Genomic DNA, 27992 nt, shown 5'->3' with positions numbered 1-27992 from the left:
GGGCGCCAGAGCTCCGCCCTCCGCCGGGCACCTTCGCGCCTGCGCACCGGCCCAGCCGGCACGGCGCGTGCGCACCGTGCCCCCGTGCAGTCCAACCGACGCTCCTCGCCCAGCCTCGAGGCGCTGTGCGCATGCGCACCGCCTCCTTGCTGCCCCCTCCCACCCTACCGCACCCCCCCCGGCCGCTCGGCGCGGGATGTGGAAGAAATCCCGGGACTGCTGAGCGAGCCAAGGCCCGGCAGGGCTCCCGACGACCTCCGGCGTCGCTGCCAGCCGGGCCCGCGCGGCAGAGCCGGGAAGGACGCGGACCCTCAGTCGTGCGCTGAGGTGAGGGGCGGGGTAGGGTAAACCTTGAGTGACGTGCGGCTCAGCCAAAGGGAGAGGCCGCAGCCGGACCCCGCCCCTCCTGGTCGATGATTGGCTGACGTGTCGGCCGCGCGGGCGCCGTGTCGGCCCTCGTGCGCGGCCCCGCCCCCCAGGTACGGCGACCGGTGGGGTCGTCCGGTGACTGGGGGGGGGCGCGATCCGGTGACTGGGGAGGGCGGTTCGGGGGTCCGGGGGAAGCGGTCCGGTGGCCGGGAGGACCGGCTACCCCCTGCGGCGCTCCCACCTGCCGCTGCCCGGCGTGTTACCGTCCCGGCCCCAGCGGCAGCGCGCCGCTAAACGTGACTGGAATCGCTGCTGTAAGGACGCAGGGCCGTGCGGCGGCTCCCGCGGTGACGAGCGCTCGCCGGTTTCAGCCGTTTATCCTCCCCGCCTGCGGGGAGTGAGGGGCTTCGGGGTGGCGGGGGCTGCGGTTACCGTCAAACTGAGCCGCCCTGGGGTTGCCGTGATTCTTGGGTAGCGCTGCCCGCCCGCTGCCGCCACTGCAGCCGTTGGGTAACGCCGGCGGAGGGGGCGGAGGCGCCGGGCCCTTTAACGGGCGGGGCGAGGCGGGGGCGGTGCTGTCGCGTTCCGGGCCGACCCGAAGCTCCAGCAGAACAAGAACCGCCTCCGCCCCGGCCCGCAGCCGGCCTGCCAGGCGCAACCCGCACCCGGTGAGATCTGGGGTCTGCTCGGAACGAGCGTGGGGGTTCCCGGGGCTCGAGGCTGCTTTCCGGGGGAGGGGGCGTTGTGGTCGGTTCTCTGTGCGGCTTCAATCTGGTGGCCCTGAGTCTCGGCGTAGAGCTGCCGGGTGATCTCAGTATAACGATAAGCTATCGGTGGTAATGGCGCGGGTGCATCTAAGAGCTGTGGCATTAACCGTTTCGGTGCCTCTCTCCTCCTCTGTGCTAAGGTCAGATGCTTCCATCGGTCGCGAGGAAGAGGAGCAGAGTCGGGACCTGCTAAGTGCTGATCTGCTTGTGCTCCGGACCATGGACTCATTGAGGGCATCCCAGGTGTGAAAATGTACAGCAGTAACCGGGAGTTAGTGATTGACTTTGTTTCCTACAAGCTCTCACAGAAAGGGTACAGCTGGAGTCAGCTGGAGGAGGAGGATGAGAACAGGACTGACTTTGCAGGGGAGGACGAGATGGACGGGGTCCTCAACGGGAGCCCCTCCTGGCACGCAGCCACCAGCCACATAGTGAACGGAGCCACCGTGCACCAGAGCAGCCTCGAAGTCCATGAGATCCGTCGAGCAGCCGACGTGAGGCAGGCGCTGAGAGAGGCGGGGGATGAGTTTGAGCTGAGGTACCGGCGGGCGTTCAGCGACCTCACTTCCCAGCTCCACATCACTCCCAGCACGGCGTATCAGAGCTTTGAGCAGGTAGTGAACGAACTGTTCCGCGATGGAGTGAACTGGGGCCGCATCGTGGCTTTCTTCTCCTTCGGAGGAGCCTTGTGCGTGGAGAGCGTTGTTAAGGAGATGCGGGTATTGGTGAAACGCATCGTGTCTTGGATGACCACGTACTTGACCGACCACTTAGATCCCTGGATCCAGGAGAATGGCGGATGGGTAAGAACACCTCTGTGTGCTGGGGGCGGCTGCCCGTGCCCTCCCTCGCTCCAGGCTTGCAGTGGGGCCGGTCAAACCGGAGCACAGCTCCCTGCAATGTTTGTGCTAGAGCTTGTCCTACCCCTTGCAGGGAGGATAAAGGGGTGTGTGGTCTTGCCTTCAGTGCTCTAAACACTCTCCCAAGAGGGTCAGCCCACCATGTTGGCGCTGTATGTCTTCATCCCTGCTTTTTCTCCTCCCTGGATGTTATGTAAAAGACCTGTTTTTCCAAGAGCCTTTGGAAATCTAATGTCATCCAAGCTTGTTCTTCAAGGAGAGCCCTGGCTCTGGGGCATATTCCCGGTGTCATTAATAGCAGGGAGTGGAGCTTCCTCCTCTCCAAGGCAGTGTTGTGGTGGGCTGGCTGAGGTAACAGCTACTTCTTCATTCTGGAAACAGCTTTTGCCTTGCTCATGGTGAAGTGAATCCCACAGCAGATCTCGGTGGTTGGGTGGGCTTCTGGGACTGTCTGAGCTGATGTGGTGGGAGCCAGGGCTGAGGTGGAGGCAACCTCTGTGCTGGGGAGCTGCTAAGCCTGCAGCTGCTTTTCCCTTGGCAGGGAGCAGTGCTCCCAGCTGCCCCAGCAGCAAACCCTGGGAGCTCTCAGTGGTGAGGTATTAACATGAATAAGCATTTCTTCAGGAAGCATTCTTGAAATGCCGGGTCCGGCTGTGCAGTGCAGCCTGGGACTGCCGGCGGGAGGTATATGACCTACAGATGTCTGAGTTTTCATTTGGCTTCTGCATCTTAGCGATTCCCTGCTGCTGTAACCTTTACCGGTTCCCACTGGAAAGAGTTCATGCTGTCAGGCATTGGCATCTAAACGGTGGGGAATTGCCTCCTTGCTGGGAGCTGAGGCCTCTCGGCCCTCTCCAGCTTGCAGTCCGTTGGCAGAGCCCAGCATTTTGGGAAGGGGACAGGAGCCTTTGAGCCCAACGTTGTGCTCTGCACCCTCCTTGCAGAGAAGAGGTTCTCCCCAGCTCCCCGTGCCAGCAATGCGGGGGACCACAGAGAAGAAGAAGGGGAGCTGGTGCACGCAAGGGGAGGGAGCTGGCTCAGGAAGGGTGAAAAAATTCCAGGAATGTGACCTCCCTGGGGCACTGCCTGGGTGGGGCTGCTTAGGCAAGGAGAGGAGCTTGGTTTCGATTAATAGCCCAGGATCTGCTGGCCATTTCATCTGGCTGTATGTGCCCCATTAGCTCTCTCATCCTGCAGATAACCCTGGCCAAATACAGAGTTCCTTCCCCCTCCCTCTGCTTTTGGCTTTTAGAACCACAGATTAGTTTTGGAATTAAGTGATCAAACTGAGGTTTCCAAGCTAGTGTGGCTGTTGCTGTTAGTGACGGATTGGGTTGTATCCTGGAGACCTAGGCGATAATGCAATCTGATTTTTTGTAAATGAACTCTCTGGGGGATTTAGATTAAATCACTGGTGGAAAATCACTGGTCCCTGCTTGTGGGGAATCAAACACCTCCTCCCTCTGTTCCCCACCCCCAACCATCACGATTCAGACTCTTCAATTTTTTTGTGTCTGTCTCTAAATTAATTGTTTGGAACAAATATTTGTTCAACAGATTGCAGAAGGGTCAGGACTCCTCTCTATCTGACCCGCCCACCAGCTCTCTCTTTGAAAAATGCCGTTTCCCACTCAGGGGACCGCCTTGCTCTCTTGTTCTAACCTTGAACCGGGCTTTTAACTTCCCTGCCCAGGCTGTGCTGCTGCCTGGGCTATGCTGGGAGCTGAATGGAAGCTAGGCAGGGTGGTGAAGGCTGGAGTGTGGGGAGTCCACACCACCAGCCACCAAAAACCAGAGCTGGGCAGTGTAGCTGCTGCTAGCCTGTTGCAAACCCTAAGTGCTCATTTGACATCTTGGCTGTAGCTTTCTTCCACTCTCAGCTTTCATCATGTTCCTTCCTGTAGGAAGCCATGCCACTCCACACCAAGGGACAGAGGCCATAAGAGCTCCTGAGTGCCTCACGTGTGGGGTATGTGTGGGGATGCTTTGCTTTCCTTCAGTCTCGATTCCAGCTGCAGGGAAAAAGCCGTTGGCCTTCTGCCAGCTCTCCCTGCAAGAGGAGTGCCACCCTGCCCTGGCTGTGATGGAGCCATCCCTCTCCTGCCGCCGTGTTTGCACAGGGAGTCTGCTTGGTGCACTGGAGCTGTTAGAGCCTGTCCCATTCAAACAAAGCACTCCCGAGAGGTGTAGCAGGCAGGTCCTGGTGAGAGAGATGCAAGTTCTGGCAGGCCTGCTTGGCAGGGCCCAGGTGGTTTGTGTTTTGGAGCAGTGCAGCACTTCTCTTCCTGGAAAGCCCCTCTAAAAGAGGGAAGGAGCATGGCTCCATAGCAAGTGCTGCACAGCCCAGTCGTGTAGGAAGCTCTGTTTCATTCCCCACCAGTGGAACAAAGGCAGCATAGGAGGGCCATGGGGTGCAGGTGCCTTTGGAGGCTGCTGTGTGCTGGGCTGTAGCAGTTCTCTTGAGAAATCGAGTTTTGAGGCAAGGGGAAATAGTAAATCTTGCTCCATAACGTTAACATAGAAGTGTTTTGTCACATTTACTGGCTCTGCCTTGGTTTGCCCTCTGCTCTGCAATCTGGCACTGGGAAAACAAACAAACAAGAGCAACCCAAGGGGAGCATTTAATAACCAGCCAGAAGAGAGCTGCTGCAAGCCATCAGATCCAGAAAGGAGGCTTTCCTGGGCCAGTTGCTTTGACCAGGACCAGGTCCCACTAGCTGTGAAGTTGAAATGGTGGTGCCAGCAGGGATTGGGAATTGTGGAGAGAGAAATCTGGTGAGTGGGAAGGAAAGAGGGGGAAGTGCAGGGTGAACGGGAGAGAGCCTGGCAGGCAGAGATGTACTGACCGTGCCTAATCTGTTTGAGAAAGGAAAGTGAGCAGTAGTTCCTTCCTGGCTGTGACCCTCCAGTGCATGACAGCTTTTCCTTCAAGGCTAAATCCACATTCAGAGTGAGATTTAAAGAGGGTTTTCTGAATGAGCTTGGAGTTAGATCTGTGGATATAGAGTCAAGAGGTTTGTGGGGCATATGGTGGGGACCCACATGAAGGGGCTTCATCAGGCTAGAACTGAGAGCAAGTAGCACATTTAGCATCAGTCTGTGATATATGAATCCCAACAAACTGTACTAGGCTGATGGAAAATGAACTACTTCCTGCAATGGCTCAGTGCTTCCTGGGATCACAGTTGACCCTGGCCACACAGGACTTGGTGTGCTGGGACATGTATTGTGTCACCCTGCAGAGGATTAAAAGCTTGTGATTCTTTTTGGGGAAAACCCTTTGAACATGTCAATATAGCAAGCTCATTTTTGTCTTTTAAATTTTTTTTCTGAATGATAGGAAATGACTCAGCCTGGGTCATGTGACAACACACAGCTGGGATTTCGTCCTGTGCTCTGGCTCCAAGCTCCTCGATGGTTTCAGGTTGAAAGTTAGACTTTGATTCTCAGCTCTTTGAAAATGCTTTTTGGCCTTGTGTCCCAGATATGCTGCACAAGCTGCCCCTGCCACTACCACATTTCCTGGGAGTGTGGTTTGCCAGAGTTCTGCCCTTCTGAGTGTTACAGGTTGGGTTTTGGTGATGCCCTGGCACTTCTAATCCTGGTTGAGATCACAGCCATTTGTTCCATGTGGTGGTCAACGTGAAGCAGAACTGACTCACTGGAAATGACTGAGCATAGCCAAGGCCATGCTTGAAGATGAATCCTTTGGCTTCATCTCAGGCTGAGAGAATTGGGATTTTCAGCCTGGAGGAGAGAGGGCTCCCTTCCAGTGCCTGAAGAGGCTCCAGCAGAGGTGGAGGGGGACTTTGGACAAGGGCATGGAGTAACAGGACAAGGGGGAATTCCTCCCCACTCACAGAGGGCAGAGTTAGATTGGGTATTAGGAAGGTTCTCTGCCCTGTGAGGTTCATGAGACACTGGCACAGGTTGCCCAGAGAAGCTGTGGCTGCCCCATCCCTTGAAGTGTTCACAGTCAGGTTGGATGTGGCTGGGAGCAACCTGGTCTGTGGTGCTCAGCTGTACTGTTGCTTTGCACTTTGTCCTCAGTGATTATTTTACAGCCTTGATCCCTTGCAGCTGAGACGATGGCCTCACTGTCATCACCTGCATGGGGTGAAAAAAATAGTCCTCCTGCCAGTGGAGGCCCATGTCCCTTCAGAGTCCTGGCTATTCCTCCATGGCTGTGGGTGGTGCCAGCAGTGTCCTGACTCAGGCTGTCCTGCCTCGAGCAACCAGCCCAGGTAGCTGTATCCTCACTGACAGCTGGAGATCTGGGCTCAGCGTGCAGATCCCTGGCAGCTCCTCACCCAGCCTTCGACCTGGGAGGCTTTTCTGCAGTGCTCTCCAGGAAATGCCATTGGAATGACTTCCACTGCAGCTTCCTGCCCGGCCCACAGCAGCATTCCTGCCGCTAGACCAAGAGCAATGCAGAGGCTGATTTCAGAGCTTTGCTCTTTACCCCCTTTACTCGTTCTCCTTCTTTGGGGCCCTGCCTGTTTTCCTTGCTGCCTCTCGGTGTGTGGTGCAGTTTGATTACGTTCCTTAGATCTGTGATTACAGCAGGCGCCTGGAAAGCCAAACTCCTGCCCGTGGCTGGCTGTGGCTCAGAGCAGCCCACTTAACCTCAGGGTCTTTGAGCGAAAGGGATAGCATTTCCTTCACTCCCAGGGGAGCCACTGGCAACTCTGATTCGTAAAGCACTCCGAGGCTCTTTAATCCGAAGAGCTGAGTGTCATTTAAAAAAAGACCTGTGAAATAATTAACAAACTGTTTCTTGCTGCTCTGTGTTCACAGCTGCTCTCAGTAATGTCATTCCGCCTGCTCATCCTGCTCCTCTCTGACGCTGGAGCCACGTCCCTGGAGCGCTGCCCGGGGTCTCTCTGCTTCAGCAGCAGTGGGGTGTCCCAGCACAGCAGAAAGGGTGGGTGGGAGCTCTCTTTTCCCCAGTGGAAGCTGCAGCTTTCTGTGTGTGTCTGGGCTGCTGTGCCTGATTTCCGTGGAGCTCTGGTGTGGTTTGTGTACATGGTTTTCCCCCCGGGAGCAGCAACACGCCTGCGGCACACACTGGGTGCAGCTGAATGGTGGTGTGGTGTTCTGAGACTTTTGCTGAAGCTGAGACGGTTTGGTTTCCTTTGGCTTTTACCAAGCAGCTGATGGCTGTAAGCACAGTCCCATCTTGAGAAGGAGTATTTCTCTAGCAGCTTTCCCCACTAGCTGTAAAGCCAGAGTATTCCCAGGAGGAGCTGGGGGAAGGGAAGGGATGGATATCAGTTGTAGAAGTGTTGCAGACCTGCTGAACCGAGAGGCGAGGGATTAATGGTGGCTTCTGCTGTGGGAGCAGAAGGGGGCCAGGGGCAGTTGCTCTGTCTCCCCTGGGGACCCCAGAGCAGCCGGGATGTTGACCTACCTGCTGATTCAGAGCGAAGGTATTCACTGAGGGTGGCAGGAGAGCAGCCACTCTCCTCCACCCTCTGCTCTCCTGCTCCACCCTCCCACAAGGGAGGGATGTTGCTCTTAAACACTATTGTTCTGAGCCACTAAAGATTGGAGACATGAAAGGGAAGCAGTGTCCCTCAGTGCCAGGGCATTCCTTGCTTCATTGCCCTGACCTTGGACAGGGAAATTTCCTCCTCCCTGCTCCTCACCTGGAAGGATGTGCGGGAGGGGTTCTTGGTGCAAGATCTCTCTGAAGTCCTGCTCCTAATCACTCTTGAGATGCCAAGAGCTCAAGTTAGGGAATATGCATTCCAGAGGCGTGGGAGAGCTTCTCTCACAGGGCATCTATGCAGGGGGGCAGCGGGGCAGACTCAGGGCGCGGGCTGGCGCCCATCGTGGTCAGGTGGGGAGAAGGGTTACTCTGCCACAGCAGAACAGCCCAGCGGAACGAGGGTGCCGAGGGCTGCTGGGAGGCAGAGCCGTTAGCAGATGGCTCCAGCTGGGCTCACCGGAGAGCAGGTGTGGGTTTCGGGAGCAGCCTTTTAAGAGAGATGTCAGTTTTGAACCCGGGAGATTCAAGGGGCTGAGCTGTGGCTGCCACAACTCGCATGCTGGGGAGCTGTGACCTAGTTGTACTGTAGAAATGCTCGGTTTATTTTTTATTTTTAGGTATTTTGCTTATTTTATCCTCATGTTTAATTTAGTTAGCAAAAAAAGAATCGGAGGGCTGAGCAGTGCTGGGAAGGACTGCCTGCAGGCGGGAACGCCCGCTGCAGCTCCGTGTGCAGCCAGCATCTCTCCAGCCGCCCGTGTCTTCTCTCGGACACGTGCTCACGTGTACCAGCCCAGTGCTGTCTCTCAGGATCTCTTTAATGGGAAACCCAGTGCACTCAGCGCCGCTGCCTGCCTCCGGGGTAGCGAGGGAGGGAGGGAGGAGCAGGATTCAGAGCGTTAACCAGAGAGGCTCCCGTGGCCACGGGGACTGTTAGAATGTTGTGCTGTAACGGGTCTGCCTTCCCTCTGCTGCTGGGAGCAGGAAGCTGGGGGAGTTTGGTGTTTCAGGGGGCTTTGGGCTGGTTACTTTTTCGACTGCTGCTTGCCTCTGCACTGGCACAGCAGGCCCAGGGAAGGGTAATGGGCTGTATCTGCAAAGAGGGAAGTTTCAGGGGGTTGTGCGATTCCCTTGGGGAGAGCTGTTTGAATTTATTGCATTATCCTCCTTCCTGCTCAAGCTTGTGTTTCAGCTGTGTCTGCAGACGTAGCTGCTGATTTAAGTAGATCCAATTAGTAGCTAGCTCCTGGCATCAGTATCCTGCTTGGGGAGATGAGCCCTGGAGATGAGGACTCTCCGGTGGGAGCAGGGCTGGGCTCAGCCTTTCAGCCCCCATTTGTGATCTAGGATGGACCCAGAGTTCCCCAGCTCACAGCCCTGCACCTGTGCTCAGAGGGAAACTGAGGCAGGTGTCCTGCTCTGTGCTCTGCCTGGCCAAGAACAAAGAGCAGGCAGGTTCTCCCTGCCTGTACCACTGCCAGACAGGTGCTCTTAAGAGTGAAATCAAATACTCCAAAACGTGACAAGCTGGCAGCAGGCAGGGCTTGGAGCAGGAGCTGGAGCTGTTCACGCCGGGACTGTGCAAGGGGCCTATGGGCAGAGCCATGCAGTGACCTGGCTCCTGGGGTAGGATTTGAAAGGGAGCTGCTGGAGCTGACTGCCTTCTGAAAGAACATGGAAGGCTTTTCTTCTCTGCTGGAGGATGAAGGGCTCTTTGTGAAGCTCAGAGAAGAGGTCTAGGCTGGCATGGAGCTGGTTTGGTTTGAATGCAGCTAGTGCCATGATCAGGTGGAGCAGGCCAGCTGTCTGCATTGCTCCTCTGAACAGTACCAGTCCCATTTGCCCATCTCTCTGGTTTGTGCCACCATGGAAGCTGTGGAAGACTGAGGACACTGCCTGTGTTGTGCAGGGAGCACGTCTGGTGGCAGTACGTGGCATTACTCTCTGTGTGTGACTTGTGGTGAGCTGGCTCAGGGTTTGGGCTGGGGTGTGGGTGCTGGCTCTGTGTGTGTGTGGCACTGGGTAGTGCCTGTGCGACATATGACTTACATATGGAGAAAATGAGGTGTTGCTACCTGTAAATCAGCCATCGTGGAGTGTTGCAAGTGCCTTCGTTCTATGCTTGTGTGGCTCACCAGTGTATTAAACTTGCTGGAGAGCTAATGTCTTTTAATAGAGCAACTGACCTCATTTAGAAGCTTCCAGTGCACCAGCCAGTGATTATTTCATGCAACAACATGCATGGAGGAGCCCAGGGCAGAGCACAAAGTCTCCTTCTCATCCTGCACTGCTCTCTCTCGCGTTTGCTGCATCAGCTGCCTACTGTGCTTCCTGCCCTCAAGTCAGCAAGGATTTTGCTAAAAGGGACTTTGTGGCTTGAATAATTTGAGATTTCATGGAACTAACAGGAAGTGAAAACAGAATGAGCACATCTTCCTCCTCTTCCTGCACCTCCACCCTTTCCCCTTTTTCATTCAAGTGGCATGTAAGAATTCCAGCAGCCTCGTGAGGTGCCGGGGCTGAAGTGGGAAGTGGTAAAGCTTGGCTGTCGCTCCTCCAGGATGCTGATGGACGACAGGCTGAGGCAGGAGATCCAGGCAGCTCTTCCCCAGGATCTGTCTTCTCTAGGGACCATCCCTGCACCCAGCCTGGCTCCCTTGAGCCCCGGTAACACCAGCTTTCCCTGTGGGGTGGGTTTGGTGAGGCTCACGGTGCGGGTGAGGACCAGAAAGAGCTGTCAGCATCGCCCACTCATTCCCTGGCAGGAGGGAACGTGGCTCGGCAGCCGGGCACACGTGAGCATGGCACGTCTCCCCGGCACAGGTTTCCCCACGGTTACACAAGGGCACGATTGCACAGGAGCTCTGACGTCCAGGAAGAGCAATGACAAGGTGAAAATTGAGCTCTGTTCCCTGGGTGCCAGTGGCCCTGCGGAGGTGCTGTCCGGCACAGTGAGCTGGCCACGGCCCTCTGCTCCCTGGCCCTGCGGGCGGCAGATAACCGGGACATGAAAGCAGGAGCCTTCCCTGCCCCCCGAGCGCGCCCCTCGCACAAAGGCTGCTCTGCTGCGGGGCTCAGACACCATCTGTCCGGTGGGGAGAAGCATCAGAGAGACCGTCTTTCCTCGGACTATTCCACTTAATGCCCTTTGGAAAACAATCCCATTCCCAGCAGGTGCTAATCTCTTGAGTGGATCCGGCTCAGCCAATGTGTTCTTCGCTGTGCCTTTGTACCAGAGCCGTGTCTCCTGCCATCCTCGCCTGCCCTCCCGAGCAGAGCAGCCTGGTGCTGGCCAGGGCTGTGGCACCTTCGGGAGCCCTCAGCCTGGTTAGCTCTGGGAGGAATACTGATGAAAGATGGATGCAAATGGATTAGTCATTCACATCGTCTCCGGCTTTAATACACATGAATGTTTCAGCAGATTTCTGGAACGGAGAGCGCAATTCCCTGCTCTCCATCTCGTGCTGTGCACAGCAGTCTCCCGGGGCAGGGACGGGGGTTACAGCTGTCACCGTAGCCTCTTTCATGTATTTGGAAAACGCTGAAATTGTGCTGAATGGTGTGGGGTTATTGCAGGTTCCCTGGAGCCGGTGATGAAACCAGTTTGACAGAAGGCTGCCGAGGCAAGGATTAGGGCTGGAATGTGCTAGTGAGGGTTTGTTTCTGGTTAGAAAAGAGCTGGCTCTGGCCTGGACTAGGTTGGAGCCCTGCAGGTCTGCTGGGCTTTGGCCCAAGGGATAGCTTCCCTGCCGGACCCCCAAGCTACAGTCCCACAGCAAAGCCCGAGTGAGAAGAGAAAGAAAAGGGGGTGTTCTTATATTTAACTGACTGTTTTGAATTTATGGCTGCCTCCTTCCCAGTCGCAGGTTTCGATGAATGTCCTGGGATTTGGGGAGGGCCAGCACCCCAGGGTCCACAACACCCCAGCACCAGCTCCAAGGGCAGGAAAGGCAGGAGGGGCAGTGGGTGGGTGGCATTCCCTGCCATTGTCATGGAGATCAGCAGCTGCTTCCCTGGAGGTCACCATTTGCATAACAGTTAGAGCTGAGTCTCTGGAGTATTTGCACCTGCAGCTGCTGTCCCCAGAGCCCCTTCCTCTCTCTGTGTCCCAGAGCCCCTTCCCCACCCCATTCTGAGCCTGCCTGGGGCTGCTGGTGGGGACCAGTGGAGTGAAGCTGCAGATCTTTTGTACCCGTGGAAGGGGGATTGGAATTAGATGATCTTTAAGGTCCCCTCGAACCATTCTAGGATCTGTGTTTCTATGTGGAAGGTCAGACCTGCCTTGGATGGCAGGTTCCCTTGCCATGCTCCTGAGTCAGGTGCTCACCTTGACCTCCACTGCCCAGCACTGCAGGCAGTCCTGCGACCTCTGCAGTCACACTCTGTCCCTGCTGCCCTCCTTTCAGGGCTGGGAGTGGTGGGGGCCACATGTGGATACAGCATTAGGGGGAGCAGGGCAGAGGGAGAACCCCTAGGATGTCTCTTCCATTCATATCACAAAGGGACCCACAGAGCTGTGTTTACAGGATCCCAGTGGCAGCCTTTGGGAATACTTATGTTTTCTTTTATTCTTAAAGCTCTCAGCTGCCTTTTCTCCCCTGTGCTTCACCTCCAGGTTCGCATATGCCAGCCCCATGTGGTGAGCTGGCAGCCCAAAGGGGCTCTGGGAGCAGGTTGCTGTCGATGCAGGGCTTTGTTGTGGTCTGTGCTGAGCTGCTGCCTTTCTTTTCCCTCCTTGTCTTGCTGCTCAGCACAGAACTGTTCCCAGCATCTCATTAACAAATGTCTGGTCATCCAGATGACTCTGCTCCCGGCCGGCGGTTGCTGTTAGACCTCTGAGCAGGAACACAGCTGTACTTATGGTGAAGGTAAAACAGAAACAGCCTTGTTTTCAAGGGAAACATTGCCTCGTGATGAGAATGCCTGGGTTGGGAGTCAGATGCTGTGGCTCATGCTGCTGGCTCGCACACAGCTCTGGGAAAGGCACTTAACCTCCCCATAGCTCTGTTGATCCATCTGGGAACAATGCTGACTTATCCCACGAGAGGTTCTGGGGAACCAGATCATTTTTGCTAAAACACATCAGGGTCTTTGGGTTGGAAAGGCTGTTGTGCATGCTGAGGTGGATGCAGGGGGTATCTGTCTCACCGGGCTGGCTGGGTATTGGAGCCGTGGGGAAGCTCCAAAGCTCCTGCTGGAGTCCAAGTCTCCATGCCAAAGTTTGACCAAGTTCACCTGGATACTCCCAGTAGAGCCTGGATCTTCTCTGCCAGTTTTCAGAGCTTTGTCCTGGTATCTCAGTGACCTCCATACCCCTCACCCCCTTGTGTAGGGCAGGCTTTGAACCCCAAACTGCCAGAGCCCTCCCCTCTCTGCTCTCCTGCTTCACCAGAGGCCAGATGGGAGTTTATTGCCCACATCTGCTTCCTTCACCTGCCCTCATGGCTCAGTGTCACCGAATCCTCTTTCCCCAAGTGCTGGGGCTTATCTTGAAAGAGGAACCTGCTCTGCTCTGCTCGCCCTGAATGGGATCCAGCAACTGTTCTCCCTCCCGCGCAGGCAGCACTGGTGAATGAAACCAGCCAAACAAATGAGAGCCTCAAATTTTTGGTGTTCCCCTTCCTAGGCTAGGATGTGAGTAGTGTCTCAGAAGTCCTGCTTCTTTAGTCTGCTCTCCCACTTGAGACAGAGCACTTCAGGTCAGGCCTGCTGCTCTTGCCTTTTTGCCACAGAGTTGTATGTGGGCACTGTTTAAATGTTTGCTGCATCCCCACAGTGCTGGGCTGCAGACTGGGGCTCTGTGAGTGTCCAGAGAACTTTTGGCACTGCAGAACCTCCCTGCCCCAGCTCTAGGGGTGGGGTGGAGCTGGACTCTCCAGGTTCTGTGCCTACTGCAAGCAGCATGTGCAGCAGGAGAGAAGAATGCCCTGCCCCAGCTCCTCCAGCAAGTGATGTTTTAGGCTTCAACAGGAAAATGTGGGTTCCTTCCCCAGCACTGGAGAGGAGAGACAAAGGCTGGGGATTGCCTCTTGCATAGAAATAAGATCACTGCTTACTCATTGCCTGCTGTGGAACATCCTCCTCTCGGACATGTCAGTCACCCGGGGTGGGGAAGGGGATGTGACGGCCGTTCTGATGGAACAGCCTGTCCTCTGTGGTGGAACAGGCCCACAGATTGAGACATGACATGCTGTTGCTACCACAGTCCTTGTGATCAACTCAGGAATTCCAAATATTTCCTCTCAGATAAAGGTGACTGGGGGAGGCCTGAAATATCTGGACGTGTCTGGGCAAGCCCGAGATCCAAACACCAGGCCGCAGAGGTCGGGATCAGTCCTGGGAGTGCTGGGCTTCAGGTGCAGAGTGGCCGAGGCCCGGCATGGTGTGGGAACAGAGCAAGCTGCCTTTCCCTAACCTTCAACCCACTCCCAGCATGGGCAGGGAGGACGTTCCCTGCCTGTTTTCCCACTCCCTCTGGTCTGGGATCTGGTTCCCAGGGGACACATCTGGGATCAAAGTTGTGCAGAGGCTGAGCTATCACAGCTCTTAGGGTGGTTTCCCGGGGGAAGGGCAAGGGACTCTCCTCGGGTCCCCTACTGTGGCTCCAGCAGCTGCTGCTCCCTTCCCAAGGGAAGGAGAGGGGCTCACGTCCCTCCCTGCCTGTGCCGGGCTCTGGCTGTGCTCCTCTCCGCCTGTAGCAGCCGATAGCTCTGTGCTCACTGTGCACCATTTATCTCTCCTTCAGCAAACACTTCCTTTTCTTGGAAGCAAGGGCTTCTTGGAACTGCCTTTCCCCAAAGGCACCACATGCCATGGAAAAAGCAGCATGAAGAACCGGCTGCCAGCCCTCCTTGGCTCCCTGCCCTGCCGGGGGGGCCTCTCCTGGTGCCTGCCCCACGGAGAGGCTGGGTGGATGTGTGGCCCTTCCAACACTGCAGCCTTCCTGGGCACAGTGGGGACATCCCTGCTGTGGGTCAGGAGGAGCCTGCGGAGATGTGTGGGGCTCTCAGTGGGGCAGGTTGTACTCAATCCCTGAGGAGAGCAGATCTTCTGGGGAATACGTCACAAGGATGCAGCCGCCTTCGTCCAGCTGAGCATTGTACAGCCTCAGGTGCTGTGGGCAGGTGGGTGGGATGTGTGTCCAAGGAAAGGACCAGCCCTGGAGTGAAGGACCTAGCACTGAAAGATCAAAACATATGCTGAGTTGGAAGGGACTCACAAGGATCATCAAGTCCAACTCGTGGCCCTGCACAGGACAGCCCAGCAATCCCACTATGTGCCTGAGAGTGTGGTCCAAACACTCCTTGAACTCTGGTTCAGGCTTAGTGCCATCACCACTGCCCTGGGGAGCCAGTTCCAATGCCCAGCCAGCCTGGTGAAGAACCTTTTTCTAACATCCAACCTAAGTCTCCCCAGACACAAATGTTGTAGGGGTGGTGTTTTTTGGACGGGTGCCTTCTGCCTCAGTTTGCTGTACCCTCCATCCCTGCCAGCCTGCTTTCAGTTTGCTGCCACTGCCATGCCCTGTCACAGCTCCATACTCATCACCACCTATCAGCAGAGGGATTTCCTGTGCCAGAATTTAAAATATCTCCTTTTTGGGTTTGGGCTCTGCTCCTGCCCCTCTCCTGCAGCACATCACTCACTGTTCCCTGGATGAGTGGACTGGCAGCAGCCCTCACCTTTCTCCCTGGACAGCATCTGCCTGCATCCTGCCCATTCCTGCAGGGCCAGGACACAGTACAACACCTACACAGATCCCATGCCAGCTGGCAGGCATGGTAGGAAGTGAGCTGCATTCTGCCACTCTGTGTGGGTGGTGGGAGTCATGGGGATGGCGGTCATACCCCTGAAGAGGACTCTAAGTGAGGTGGCAGCAGTGACGTGCTCCAGGGTGAGTTAGCAAAGTCCCTGTGTACCAACACTCTGCATTTGGGTTTGTGAGTACCTCCTCATGGTCATGGGGTGTGGAAGGCAGCTGTGGGAGGTGTCTGGTGGGAGATGGAGAAGAGCTTTGGTGGTAGAGGCGGGTGCTGAGGTGCTCAGCTTATCAAGGACCTGGTCCCCTGTGGCCATGAAGAGGGACACAGCCCAGCTCCCTGGGAGCAAGCATGCAGGTCTGCTGCACCCCCTGCTTTGGAAAACTGTCTGAGCTTGGTCACAGGTATGTGTCAAGGTGAGGAGATACCCCACAAGCTGTGACCATCCTGGGGCTGTTCAGTGGGAGCTGGGAAACTTGGCACCATGTTCCATGGAAGAGAGGCACTGGATGCCAGCCATGACCTGGGCACTAAACCCCCGCAGTCCTGCGACCACAGGCTGTGGGCAGGTGTGGGAGGCAGAGTGCTGGCAGAGCAGGCAGGCAGGAATGCTCCCCCTGCCTGCGCAGAGGCCGTGGCGAGGCGTGACAGCGTCAGCCGGGCTTATCTCTGCTTTCCCAGAGCAGCCGGGTTACTGGAACTGCGTTCACTTACCAGGAAACTGGGGATCTTGCTGGAAGATGGGCTCAAGGTGCGACAGCATCGAGCCCCTGCTGACGCTGAGCTGCTGGCAGTCCCTGAGCCTGGAGCTCGCAGCTTCCTCTCCATCCAGCTCTGAGCCTCCTGCTCAGCCCTGATAAACTTGAGAGATCCTGGGCCACGTGTTTCTCTGCTGCCTACCCAGGGACCCCTCCTGCCCTGCCGTGTGCAGCTCAGAGACCCCAACAGGTCTCCTTACCATGGGCTGAGGTCTTCCCAGCCCCTGCTGCTGCTGGAGGCAGCCGGCTCGGACGAGCTGGGCCGGAGTGACTGCATTCCTGGCCAAGCCTCGTGCTTGGCCTGCTCTCCTGAAGCCGTGGGAAGGCAGTAGCTTGGCGACCCAATGTCTGCCTTTGCCGCAGGGATTCGTGAAATCCAGCTCGTGTTGTGGAGTAACCTGCGAGGGCCAGGATGTGGGAGTGGGAGGTGGGAGGCTCCACTGTGGACACAAAATCACTGGGGGGATACACGTTGTGGGCTCCCGTAGCTGTGGGTGCCAGCCCTGCTGCTCCTTCCACAGGCCTCGGCCAGAGAATTGAGCCCAGCGGGTTCCCACTGCAATGATTTCTATCACACTTGGATGCTAATTTTAGAGAGCCAAGAGCACGTGATGCATCCCCTGCCCTGCCCGCGTGGTGTTCTCCTCACAAATCCTTTCTGGCATCCTCTTCTCTCATGACTGTGCTTCTCCCCTTGCCCTGTGTGCATGATTCAGAGCGAGGAAGCACAAGGCATCTGTCATCTGCCCGGTCCCCACCACCGCTTTCCTGCCAGCCCTTCCCTTTGCTCTGCTCACACCCCCGTGCTCACCACTCTCCTCTTTCCACAGGAGCGCTTTGTGGACCTCTATGGGAACGATGCTGCTGCCGAGGTGAGAAAAGGCCAGGAGACCTTCAACAAATGGCTCCTGACCGGGGCGACGGTGGCCGGAGTGCTTCTGCTGGGATCCCTTCTGAGCCGCAAGTGAGCCGCCGCCGAGCCCCCGTAGCCGGGACGGCTGCGCCTCCACCGCCACATCCACTACACTCCGCTCCCGAGCACCGTCACCGGCACAGGGGCAGCCCCTCCATCCCGGCCGAGCACCCTGCTCCGTGGAGTTTTCTCCCTCGTGCCGCCAGCTCCTTTTATTGTAGCCCGTCTTATTTACTGTTCCGTTGTGTTTTAAAGGCGCTGAGGCCAATGCAGCACTTCAGCCACCAGCTCCCAGCGCTGGGGAGATCCAAGCAGCTGGGAGGGGGCACAGGCTAGAAGGTGTCCCAGCCCTGCAGGGTTCTCCAAATAATTTGGAAGAGAATAAACACTTATTTTTGCATGTGTGAGTGCGTGCGTGTGTGTGTAGATGTGTCACTAATATAAAGTTCCCCAGCCAGAGCAAGGGTCAGGCTCCGTGCCCCCGTCTCTGGCACGTGCAGGCACCAGGGAGAGGCAGGAGCTTCCCTGCAGCATCCCTATCCTGTCCTTGCTTCTCCAGTCAGAGCTCATCCCTGTGGCCAGGGGAGCAAGAGGAGGACGCAGAGGCCAGAGGTGAGGGGCTCTGCCCTTGGTCAGAATTCCTTTCTCCCCACATACTCAGTTTCTGGGAGCTGCAGCATGTCCCAGGTGAGGATGGTGTGCCAGGCCCAGGGCTGTGCATGGTTTGAAGGGTTCTTTGTCCTCTTCCTCCTCCTCACTTCAAATGTAGATGGCTGTGGGACAGTGCTCATCCCTTCCCAACCTGTTACTCTGGGCTGGCAAAAGAAGGAGGAAGGAGAGGGGGAGAGTGCTTGTCCCTGGCACAAAGGGCTTTGCAGAGAGCTGGGGCTGTGGTGTCCAGGAGTCCAGAGCTGGGGATTGAAAGGGTCAGGGGAAGCACCTTCACAGGGGTGGCAAAGCCCAGGGAGCAGCTGATTCATGAGACAGGAGGGAAGCAAGCCCAGGGGAGATGGAAGTGAGGGCTGGCACTGGCTGAGAGCCATCTCCACCTCTGGGGAGCCTCTTTGGGGACAAAAGGAGCTGTTGGCCTCTCCACTGCTGTTCCCCATGTTCCCAGTCCCATAGTGCAGGCAGTGCCCATGCGTGGCTGTGATGGCTGCATGCAGTGACTGAGGTGTCTGGCTTCCCTTCCCCTCATTCCCACGCTGCTCCTACTGCTGCTGGAGCAGGGAACCTCCGGCCTTTGAGCTGAAATTAGCTTCCAGAATAAACGCCCTCATCCTTCGGAGCCCACCGCGGGCAGACACAGCTGTCCACAGCTTGTCCGTGTACATACTGCCCGCGCTCTGCTGTACATATACGAGTAGTTTTTAATTCATTTGTGAATACTATTAATGCTATTTTTGTTATCTTGTCTGTCCGTATTTATGTGTGGGACCGTGCTCCCTGCAGAGGCCAAGCTGGGATGGAGGTGAGGGGAGAACCGGAGGTTCCAGAGGGGCTCACTTGGCCACTGAGCACGGACTCGCGCTCCTCATGTCGGAGCCACTCAGATCCCGCATGGGGAGCACGAGGATTAGCATTAGCCCATTGAACGCTTCGGTTTGCAGGTGGAGGTGAATCCACAAATAAATTTGTCATTCGAGCTGCTGCTGGTGCTGTGGTCTTTGCAATCATTGGGAATTTGAGAGACTTCGTGCCCAAAGGAGCTGGCTTCAGTGGGATGGATGGATGGATGGATGGATGGATGGATGGATAGATGGATGGATGGATGGATGGATGGATGGATGGATGGATGGATGGATGGATGGATGGATGGATGGATGGATGGGAATGAGGTCCTCTCCCTGCCCAGGAAAGGGTTGGGGTGCTCCAAGGGCAGTTTGCTGTGGCCCAGAGGGATGGTGGTGGGGTGGGTGACACTAAGGGGTGATGGGGACAGGAGAGCCCAGGGCAGGCTCTTAGCTGGGCTGGGGGTGCTGGTTTTGGGGACATGGGCTCAGCACCCATTGTCACATTGGGAGGAGGAGGGCAAGGGACTCACAATTTCACTGGGACCCACAGCCCCCCCGTTTTCCCGGGGCTACCCTTCAAAGGAGCACCTTCCCTTTGTGCGGGGCTCATTCCAGCACGGTTTGGACCACGCAAACACTCAGCCTTTTTTGGGATGTCACAAGCACGAGGAACGCCGAGCCACCCCACATCCCTCTCACGGAGGGACGCGCCCCGTTCAGCCATCCCCAGCCCCCCTCAACTGTGCTTTCCGGAGGACCCCCGGAGCGGGGGGCAGCGGCCGGGGCCTGGCGGGTTCCGGGGACCGGTGGGACCGGTGGGAGCCCGCGGACACGAGCACCATCCCGTGGGCAGCGGGAGGAGCTGCCGCGGAGCTGCGGCTGCGGGGAGCGGCAGCACAGGGACCCCTATGACCAACAGAGCCGCGAGAATTGGAGGGAACCCTGGTCCCCGAGGGCCACTAGCCCCGACCCCACCGCCCGGAGCCCCCCGCAGGGGACGGACGCCACCACGGCACAGCCAGAGCCCCTCGCAGCAGAGGACACGGCAATGCCCCTGGGAGACAGGGTGAGGGGGCTCCCCGAGACACCCCACACACACAGGGCTGAGCTACGCGCCCGCTTTAATCCCTGCCGAGGTGGGGGCTGGGGGTCCCGAGGTTGGGCGCTTTGCCAGCCACGGGGGCACGGTGGCAACGGGATGGTGATGGGGACAGGACAGGCGGGTTCCCACGAGGCAGGTGGCGTCTCATGGCTCGTACTGCAGGTCCGTGGCGATGAGCACGAAGCCCTGTAGGGAGTCAGGGTGAGAAAAGGGATATGGGGGACATGGGGGACGCCGGGGTAAGGGGACAGTGGTGGCACCCACCTGGTGCAGTGAGAGCCGGGGTCTGAGCAGACTGAGACCATGTGGGAGGGGCAGGGGGATGCCAGCCTGAAGCCACTCTGTGGGGAGAGAAAGTCATAGCAGGGGATGGCCCTGGTGCAGCTGTGGGAGGATGGGGACATGATGGGGACAGCACTTACTGTTTGCCCGGGGAACCCCAAAAAGCCACAGCCCGAACTTCAGCAAGGTCTCCAGACGCTTCACCTGTGGGACAGGCAGGCCCTGAGCCCGGCTCAGCACAGAGGGGTCCATGCTGCAGGCAGGGCTCAGCCCCCTGCCAGACTTGCCATGCATGGGGTCCACAGCACCCCAGATTCCCCCCAAGGCTCCCCTTGGCTTCCCTGGCACAGCCACTCACCTCCACTGGGCCCACATTCGATGCCGCTTGTGTTATATGGAGCCTGTAGGACAAGATCAGGGTCAGAGCCAGACACAGGGATGGGAACTGTCCTGCCCCAGGGTAGGGACAGGCTGAGCTCCATGGTGGGACCAGGACCCAGCAGAGCAGGTCCAGCTGAGCACCTACTGCCAGGGCAGCTGGCACAGATAGGAGCCGGGGGCAGGATGGGGTCTGAGCAGGCAATTCGGGACTCAGGGAGGCAAATGGACAGAGGTGGAGAGTGGGGGAGCTCTCCAGGTGTGTCCTAGGGGAGCTCAGATCCTGTTCAGGGTGGGACACTAACCCTGTCAGTCTCACAGTGCCCCCGAGTCTGTTCCTGGTGATTGTCGGCTTCCCGGTCACGTTGGCATCCTGCAGCAGGAGGAGACATTGGAGAGACCAAGGCAGTGCCTGCAACCCAGCCTCACCCAGCTGGCCCCAGCCAGGAGCACTGGCACACCAGCCCCAGCCAGGTCCTTTGGGGTCCCCTGGCTCCCTGAGCCGTGGCAGCAGCAGCCACTCACGATGTTCAGCAGAAAGGCAGGGACACGGGTGGCGTTGGGCAGCACCACAAAGGCCTCGGCAGAGCTGAAGAGGGTCCCGTGCAGGGCATCAGGATGGCAGGAGAGCAGGGGCTGCTGGCGGGCCCAGAGGTGCAGCTCCATGGGCTGGTCTGGATAGCGCTCCTGCAGCTGGGAGGGAAAGGGCAGGGGTGGCACAGAGCCATGCTGGCCATGCCCCATCAGGTCCCCACCATTGCCCAGGTCCTGCGTGCCCATCACTGCCCTGCCCACGTCCTTGTCCTGGGGTGTTCCCTTCTTTCTGCATCCCATACTGCCTGCAACACCCACCACTTCCACTGCACCCCATTCCCTGTCCTGTCCCTCATGCATCCCATTTGACCTCTGTGCCATCCCATGTTCCATCCCACCTGCAACCTTTCCCTCCTGCATCCCATCCCTCCTCTGCCCCACCTCTTTCCCATCCCTCCTGCATCCTTTCATGCACCACTCTCCAGCATCCCATTACATCTCCTGTTCCTCCTGCAATCCCGTCTTGTGTCCCATGTCCCATCCCACCGGCATCCTGTCCTACTCCATGTCCTGCCTGTGTCCCCTTATCCCTGTGTCCCATCCCACTCACCTGAGGGGAGAAGACCTCCATGCTCTTGGTCCTCAGCTGGAGCGGGAACCGCCGGGGGAGCTGGAAGGCAGGGAGGGATCAGGGAGCTGGGGCTGAGCAGGGGTGGGCACGGGGACACGCCAGTGGGGACAGCTCTGCTCTCCTACCATGTCACTGGAGATGTTCCTGCGCAGGGCCCCGGCTGTGAAGTAGGTGAAGGCGGCCGAGTTGGCGACAAACTCGGTGACGGCCAACAGCAGCGTGGGCTCGTGTGCCATGGGCGGTGTGGGGGGCAGGGGCGAGGGCAAAGCCACAGGCAGTGCCATGGGCAGTGCCACGGGCAGCACCACAGGCAGTGCTGAGGGTCTCTGCTGGTACCTGCCCACCCTGAAGATCTCTCCCTGCACAGACACACAGATGGATGTGAGGATCAGCCAGGCTTCCCTGTTCCCAAATCTGGCCCAGGGATTCCCAGGATGACATTACCTTGAGGGCAATGTCCCCATACTCCTCTGTGAAGGCTGGAGGTGCCAGGAGGGAGTGGTCAATGGCAGCAATGGTGTCCAGCTGGGTGGACACTGCAGGGACACGGAGGTGGACAGGAGGAGTCAGACCCCCAGCCCCCTCCCACAGCCTGGCTCTGTCAGGATCCAGCCCCACAGGGGGGTCCTGCAGACCCTGCCGGGCACCAGTCCTGCCCACAGCCCCCCAGGACCTGCCCGTCCCCTCACCCACCTTTCATGTGCTTCAGGACAGTGTCCAGCCTGTCAATGCCCCTGTGGAGCACGAGGCAGAGCTGGAAGCAGAGCAGGGTGTCAGCGAGCCCAGGGATGAGGGTCTCCAAGCTTCTCGCTGGGCTGGGGTGGACAGGGACACTGACACCCCAGGGCACAGGGGCTGAGCACCCACCTGCTTGTTCAGCTGCTGCCGCAGGGTTCTCTGAAGCAGAGGTGCCAGAAGGTTGTAGAGCCAGCTGTAGGGCAGAGTGGGGTGCTCAGATCACCTCATGGCACCCACCCAGCCTCCCCCAGGCCACCACCCTGGCTGGGGCACCAGCAGTCCTTACACACCAGGGACAGGACAGAGCAAGGGGCCTGGCATCACCTGTATCCACGGTGGAACTCCATGTGCAGGTCGGTGCCGTGGGTGTCACAGCCGGCGCTCCAAACCGTGGGGTGGCCACTGCCATCCTCGCTCACCCCCAGCACCGCTGCCACGGCCAGGTCCTGCATGCGGAGCTCCACAGAGCCACTGTCCTGGCTGGGGACAGAGCGGGTGAGCACAGGGACAGCGGTGACATTGGGCCACCCAAGTCCTGTCCCTGTCCCCATGAGCGCTCACATGGCTCCCAGCTGGGCTGCCCAGTCGGCGCTGAGCTGGATTCGGGCGCGCTGCACCGTCAGCCTCACCCCCACGTCCTCGGCAAAGTCCAGCGTGGATTCATTCATCTGCAGCTCATGGATGTGAATCCTGCACAACACAGGTGAGTTGTGCTTGGGGCTGTGGCGCAGACAGGAATGGGGACAGCAACAGGGACCCACAGGTGGCTCCTACCGTGGCACAGCGTAGGTGAGAGTTCCCAGGAGCGGGGTGTTGTAGGAACCCGTCAGGTTCAGCTCATGCTCCTTCTGCAGCATCGACTGGAGCAGCTCCAGCCCAAAGCGCCGGCCTGGGGCAAAGTGGGAATTTGGGGTGACACCAAGGAAGGGGTGGGGGTACCTGGGGTGGCAGCAGAGTGAGCAGCCAAGACCAGGATGGTCCTTCCATCCCCCATTCCTGGCAGACTTGCTATCATTCCTGGGGTACCCACTGGTTCCCCTCATTCCCCATCCTTAGCAGTCTGGGCATCATCTCCCACTGGTCTCCCCCATCCCTCCGTACTCAGGAGCACAGACTCACCAAACTCCAGTGTCCTCTGGGTCAGCCAGACCTTGATGCCAGGATTGGTGATGGTGGCAGAGACATAGGTGGGCAGCAGGAGCAAGAGGCAGAGCCATACAGTACCTCGAGGGTGGTCCTGGGACCTGGAGGCTGGAGCAGAGGACATGTCTGGGGGACATGCAGCGGGTGTAGAGACCCCCTCCCTGTGCACCAGCACAGCCAGGACTTATATCGGGGACAGGGAGCCCTGGGTGACATCAGCACACACGGGGACACCATGGTGCTCTGGCCACCGAAAGCCCAGCCTTGCCCAACCATGACTCAAAGGGGAAGCCCCATCGTGGGAGCAGGGGAATGCAGGGTCCCACACCAGCCCTGCCAGCCCCCATCCTGGCGGTACACACGAGCCAGGGACACCAGCTGGGGCTCCCCACAGGGACACAGGACATGTGGGGACACACAGAGACCCAGCTGGGCCAAGGTCACAAAGATCTCTGCCTTGGAGCAATGGAGGAGTGGGGGACAGGGACACAATGAGCAGGTCCTGGGGCAGGGGAGCCACCCGCACTGCCAAACCCACCCTCAGAGGGACTGTCCCCTAGCCAGGGTGAGCCCCTTGAGTGCCATGGGCTATGGATGACAGGGCTCCAGCTGCCCCCCTGGATCCAGCCTGGCAGACCCAGAGGTACCTCAAGTAGGGCCAGGGCCTCATCTCAGCACCACAGGGGCACATGGAGCCCACAGGCAGCCTCACCAGAGGGACCACAGCCCACATAATGCACCTTATGGAGGTCTTCAAAGCAGCTGCCCACTGGCCTGGGATGCCCGGGGCCAGCAGCCACGGCTGCAGGGGTGGCCAGTGGCCCCAGCAGTGACCCAGAGGCCAGCACAGACCCTGACCCCCAGCCCAATGCCTACCAGAGCCCCTGATCCCAGGGTGCCCCTGCCCTCAGCAGCACTCACCGTGCCCGCTGGGTCCTGCCATGTGTCCCGGCTCCTCCGTGTCCCGGGGACTGAGCGTGGCAGTGAACAGCAGGGACCAGCTCTGACGCCAGTGTCCATCCCGGGTCCGGGTCACACCACAACGTCACCCATTTCCCCCGTCCCTAATCCCTTCCGGGATGAATCAGGTCCCATGAAAACATCGAGGGACCGGTTGGGGCGCAGGTGCCCGCGGGCTGGGCGCTCCCTCGGGCTCTCCGGTGCATCCTGGTGCTGCCGCATCCGGCATCCCGACACGTGCAGGGGCTTGGCCCTGCCGGCCCCGCCGCCAGCCTGGGCTGGCCCCGCAGCCCCTTCCCCAGCTCTCCCGTGCCGGGTACCCGGGGGTGGCCACCCGCGTCCCCTGAGGAGGGGATGGCGGCTGGGTTGCATCGCGAGGGCTCGGTCGTGGGGCACACAGGTCTTGTACAGGGGTCAGGCAGCGACGTGGGGACACACATAGACACGCACGGAGCCCCTCTCCCCACCGCTCCAGCGGAGCTTACGCATCAGGCGGCAATGAACAGATAAGGACGGCACCCGGGAACACGGCACGGGAAGGGCCCCAGCGCCTCCCGCACTGCCCCCGGCCCGAGCAGAGCCCCCAGCCCCGGTTCTCCTATCCCGGGACCTTCCAGGCTACTCCAGGAGGGCGGCCCGAGCCGTGCAGTGCGAGCGGGCACCGGGAGAGGGACCCACCGCCCCGTCCGCGCCGCGCTCGGGGCTGGGAGGAAGGCGGGCGGCGGAGGAGACACCAGGGGGGACGATGAAGAGGACCCGGGGGGTGATGGAGGGGACCCACCCAAGGATGGACAAGTTCATCCACAGAAGCCCAGAGCCCGCGGCCCCCCTACGTGTCCCCTGCTGCTATGTTACAGCAGGACAGGGGTGGACAGGCGAGGCAGTGCCTTGATAGCCCAAGTCACCTGTCCCCTGCACAGGCCCTGCCAGGGGATCTGCGGGGCTGGGAAAGCACGAGTGGACACGCATGGACACACAGCTGTGACCGTGCCTGTGAGCACACACACACACAGAGGCTGTGCAGAGCCTCGCACACGCCCGTGCCCGGGGCTGCTCAACCCCTTCCAGTCCCAAATCCCTTCATTCAGGACCCTGGGGAGGGGGGCAGCCTAAAGGGTCCCACCAGAGCAACAAGAGCCCCTCCAAGCACCCCAGTTGTGCCCTGTCAGGCCCGTAGGGAAGTCTGCACAGATCTGGAACAGGAGGCTGTGAGATCCTTGAGGTGTTTGTGAGTCACAGGGAAGCTCAGGTAAGGGCAGCTGCCCGGGGCACCCCCAGCCCTCGGGGTTGCACAAGCCCTGATGCAATTTCCTTATCCCAAGCGGTTGTGTGTCCCCACAGGCAGGGGTTGCACCGGGAAGAGCAGAAACCACAGGGGCGGGGCCACAGAGAGAAGCACCCCAGGATTCGTATCTGGTCTCCCCTTTAAAGGGAACAATCCCTGCATCATCACCCCTGCAATCCCCCAGTCCTGACACAGCAACAATTGTGGGAGCCTCGGAAAGGCTGATGGGTGCAGGTGGCCCAGCTGGGAAGGGGAGGGAAGGGAATTCCAGGCTGCAAACACACCACTGTCCTGGGAGATGGGGAAACAACACTTCCATCCGGGCACAGAGCCCCACAGCTGGCTCACAGCACTGTCCCCTCTGTGTCATCATCCCATTAGATGCCTAATCACAGGAAGATGCATCCCAGTGCTGCTGCATTATCCCACCACAGAAGATAAGAGTGCCAACAATCTTTCCTCCTGTGTCTCACCCTCAACACCTCACTGAGCCCGGTGAGTGAAACCCCAAGGGAACCACTGGGAGAGGCTCTGTGGGGGCAATGCTGCAACACAAGGAATTGGGACCAGCCCGTGAGAAACCCCTTCCCCAGCAGGATCCCAGACCCTGCATCCCCCAACATACCCACCCAGCCCACAGCGGTCTGCACAAGTTGCCCCCGTTAAATGGGGCACAAATCCCTGGAGCAAAACACGCCCAAAAGTCTGGGGAGGGGGTGTGAGGGGAGGAAGAAAACGCACGTGTGGTCATCAGGGCTTGTTTAATAACAAAACTCCAGCTATTGTAGAACAATATTCTCCAGCATCATTGTAATATACAATACGGGGAATGCTCTCAGCAATCTGAGAAGGAAGGATCCGGCCCACAGCACCCCCTGCCCAGGCTGCGGGAGGACCCCTAGGGCAGCCCCGCCGGGGAGCTAGGGATGCGGGTGAGCCGCGGTGTTCGGGGACGGGGTCCCGGGGACGATGTCCGTGGAGGGACCGGGATCCCGGGGACGATGTCCGTGGAAGGTCCAGAGCGGTCTCAGCGGCAGAGGATCCGATCGGCAGCGGGAATGCACGGAGCCTGCGGGAAAGGGACACGAAACGGGCGGTCAATACTTGCCAGAGGGTGCCGGAGATGGAACGGGGGCAGGAGGAAGGGACATCCCCGGGAAGGAGAGGGCGCGGATTGGGGGAAAGGAGAGTCCAAGGAACGCCGGTGCTGCCCGTCAGGAGCGCGGGTCTGAGCCGGTGCCGTGGGGTCCGCACTCACCTCGGGGGAATCCCCAGCAGCGCCTGGGCGGGGGGGCCCGCACTGCAGCTCCAGCTGCAGGTCCCAGATGTAGTCGATAACGTGCTGCAGGAGCTCCACCTTGGAGACCCGCCGGTGCCGCGGCAGCGTCGGCACCAGCGCTCGTAGCCGCGAGTAGCAGCCCTTCATATCGTACAGCAGCGCGGCGGCCGCCTGCTCCGCGGCCACCGGGGACACCCCCAGGCCCGGTCCGCAACGGGCGGCCTCCCCGGGCCGCACGGCCTTCAACGGGCCGCCGGCGCCCGCGGGCAGCGGAGAAGAAGCGACAGCGGCGACCTTCATGGCGAGAGGCGGCGAGCGCGGCGGGCAGGACAGGGACGCGGCGGGCGGACAAGGAGCCCGCGCCCCGCCGCGCCACTTATAGAGCGCCGCCGCCGAGTGGGCGGGGCCGCGGGGAATCCTCGACCAATGGCAATGCGGGAAATGCGGAAAGAGCCCCGCCTACTCCATTCATGCGCCCCAAAGGGCAGCGTCTTAAAGGGGCAATGGCGGAGAGACCTCCGTGACGGGCTTGGGCTGCGGGGCAGGGATGTCGGCGGTGCGGAGGCTACAGAGGTGCGGAGCGCCCACCCTGCCCGCAGTTAACGCGGGTGTTTGCCCCGCGGGCTCTCGGTGTCGGGCTCCCCGCAGTCCCGCTCGCCCCTTGTCCCCTCCAGGCCCCCGGTGCCCCTCCGGGCTCTCGGCCCCCCCGCACTCCCCGCGCCCCCCCCCGCCCCGCCGCGGCTCAGACCGTGAGACGCCAGGGTCGTGACGTCACCCATTCATAAAACGCCGCGCGCTGTCAGCGCGGCGCCTGGCGGGCGGTGCCCATGGTGACGGGGGCGGGGCGGGGACACACACCTGCAGCCCCTACGGGGGGCACCGGGACCCCCACGGAGACATCACCACCCCCACCGGGACACCGGCACTCCCACGGAGACACTGGCATCCTCTCGTGGATACGGGGGCACCGGGACCTTACAGGAATCACAGTGACCCCGGGGGGACATCTGCACCCTCACGGGGACACGGGGGCACCCGGGCCCCACGATGGCGCAGGCACACGGCCAACCCCACTGGGGACAGCCCCGCGCCCCCCGGCCCAAGTTCGGAGTTCCCCGTCTCCCCCCTCTCCCGGGGCTCAAACCTCGGCAGAGCTGCTCGGTGGCGGCTGCCGGGGCGGGAGAGGGGTCGAGCGCTGGGTGCGTGGGGCAGCGCGGGGCTGCGAGCA

At 59.4% G+C, this 27992-nt stretch overlaps 3 protein-coding genes across 7 annotated transcripts; 1 reads left to right on the top strand and 2 right to left on the bottom strand.

The window, feature by feature from the left end:
• Positions 1-227: 227 nt before the first annotated feature.
• Positions 228-18546, top strand: BCL2L1 (BCL2 like 1). Of its 5 annotated transcripts, none has more exons than XM_084217976.1 (3): positions 228-327; positions 1277-1939; positions 16836-18546. In XM_084217976.1, exons 2-3 carry the CDS (start codon positions 1388-1390, stop codon positions 16971-16973), a joined length of 690 nt encoding a protein of 229 aa, XP_084074102.1. In that variant the 5' UTR covers positions 228-327; positions 1277-1387; the 3' UTR covers positions 16974-18546. The 5 variants fall into 5 exon arrangements, with proteins under 5 accessions (XP_084074102.1, XP_084074101.1, XP_084074103.1 ...); XM_084217975.1 differs by lacking the exon at positions 228-327 and adding an exon at positions 381-479; XM_084217977.1 differs by lacking the exon at positions 228-327 and adding an exon at positions 669-683.
• A 1037-nt stretch (positions 18547-19583) lies between these two features.
• On the bottom strand, positions 19584-23364 carry LOC311160693 (bactericidal permeability-increasing protein-like; the record flags this gene model as incomplete). The annotated part of the gene is made up of 15 exons (XM_084217708.1): positions 19584-19720; positions 19799-19875; positions 19957-20020; positions 20175-20217; positions 20500-20567; positions 20720-20887; positions 21339-21398; positions 21485-21718; positions 21804-21895; positions 22053-22113; positions 22227-22290; positions 22422-22577; positions 22659-22787; positions 22872-22986; positions 23217-23364. The coding sequence occupies 15 exons, from the start codon at positions 23362-23364 to the stop codon at positions 19679-19681; spliced, it is 1521 nt and encodes a 506-aa protein (XP_084073834.1). The 3' UTR covers positions 19584-19678.
• A 2869-nt stretch (positions 23365-26233) lies between these two features.
• Positions 26234-27101, bottom strand: ID1 (inhibitor of DNA binding 1). The gene is made up of 2 exons (XM_084217893.1): positions 26744-27101; positions 26234-26554 (listed from the first exon to the last, which is right to left on the bottom strand). The coding sequence occupies exons 1-2, from the start codon at positions 27062-27064 to the stop codon at positions 26513-26515; spliced, it is 363 nt and encodes a 120-aa protein (XP_084074019.1). The 5' UTR covers positions 27065-27101; the 3' UTR covers positions 26234-26512.
• Positions 27102-27992: the final 891 nt, after the last annotated feature.

Source organism: Fringilla coelebs (genome assembly GCF_963513975.1).
Source record: "Fringilla coelebs genome assembly, chromosome: 18".
In the NCBI taxonomy this organism is placed as follows: domain Eukaryota; kingdom Metazoa; phylum Chordata; class Aves; order Passeriformes; family Fringillidae; genus Fringilla; species Fringilla coelebs.
Note: the sequence above shows the minus strand (reverse complement) of the source record. Positions and strands in the feature narration are given on the sequence as shown.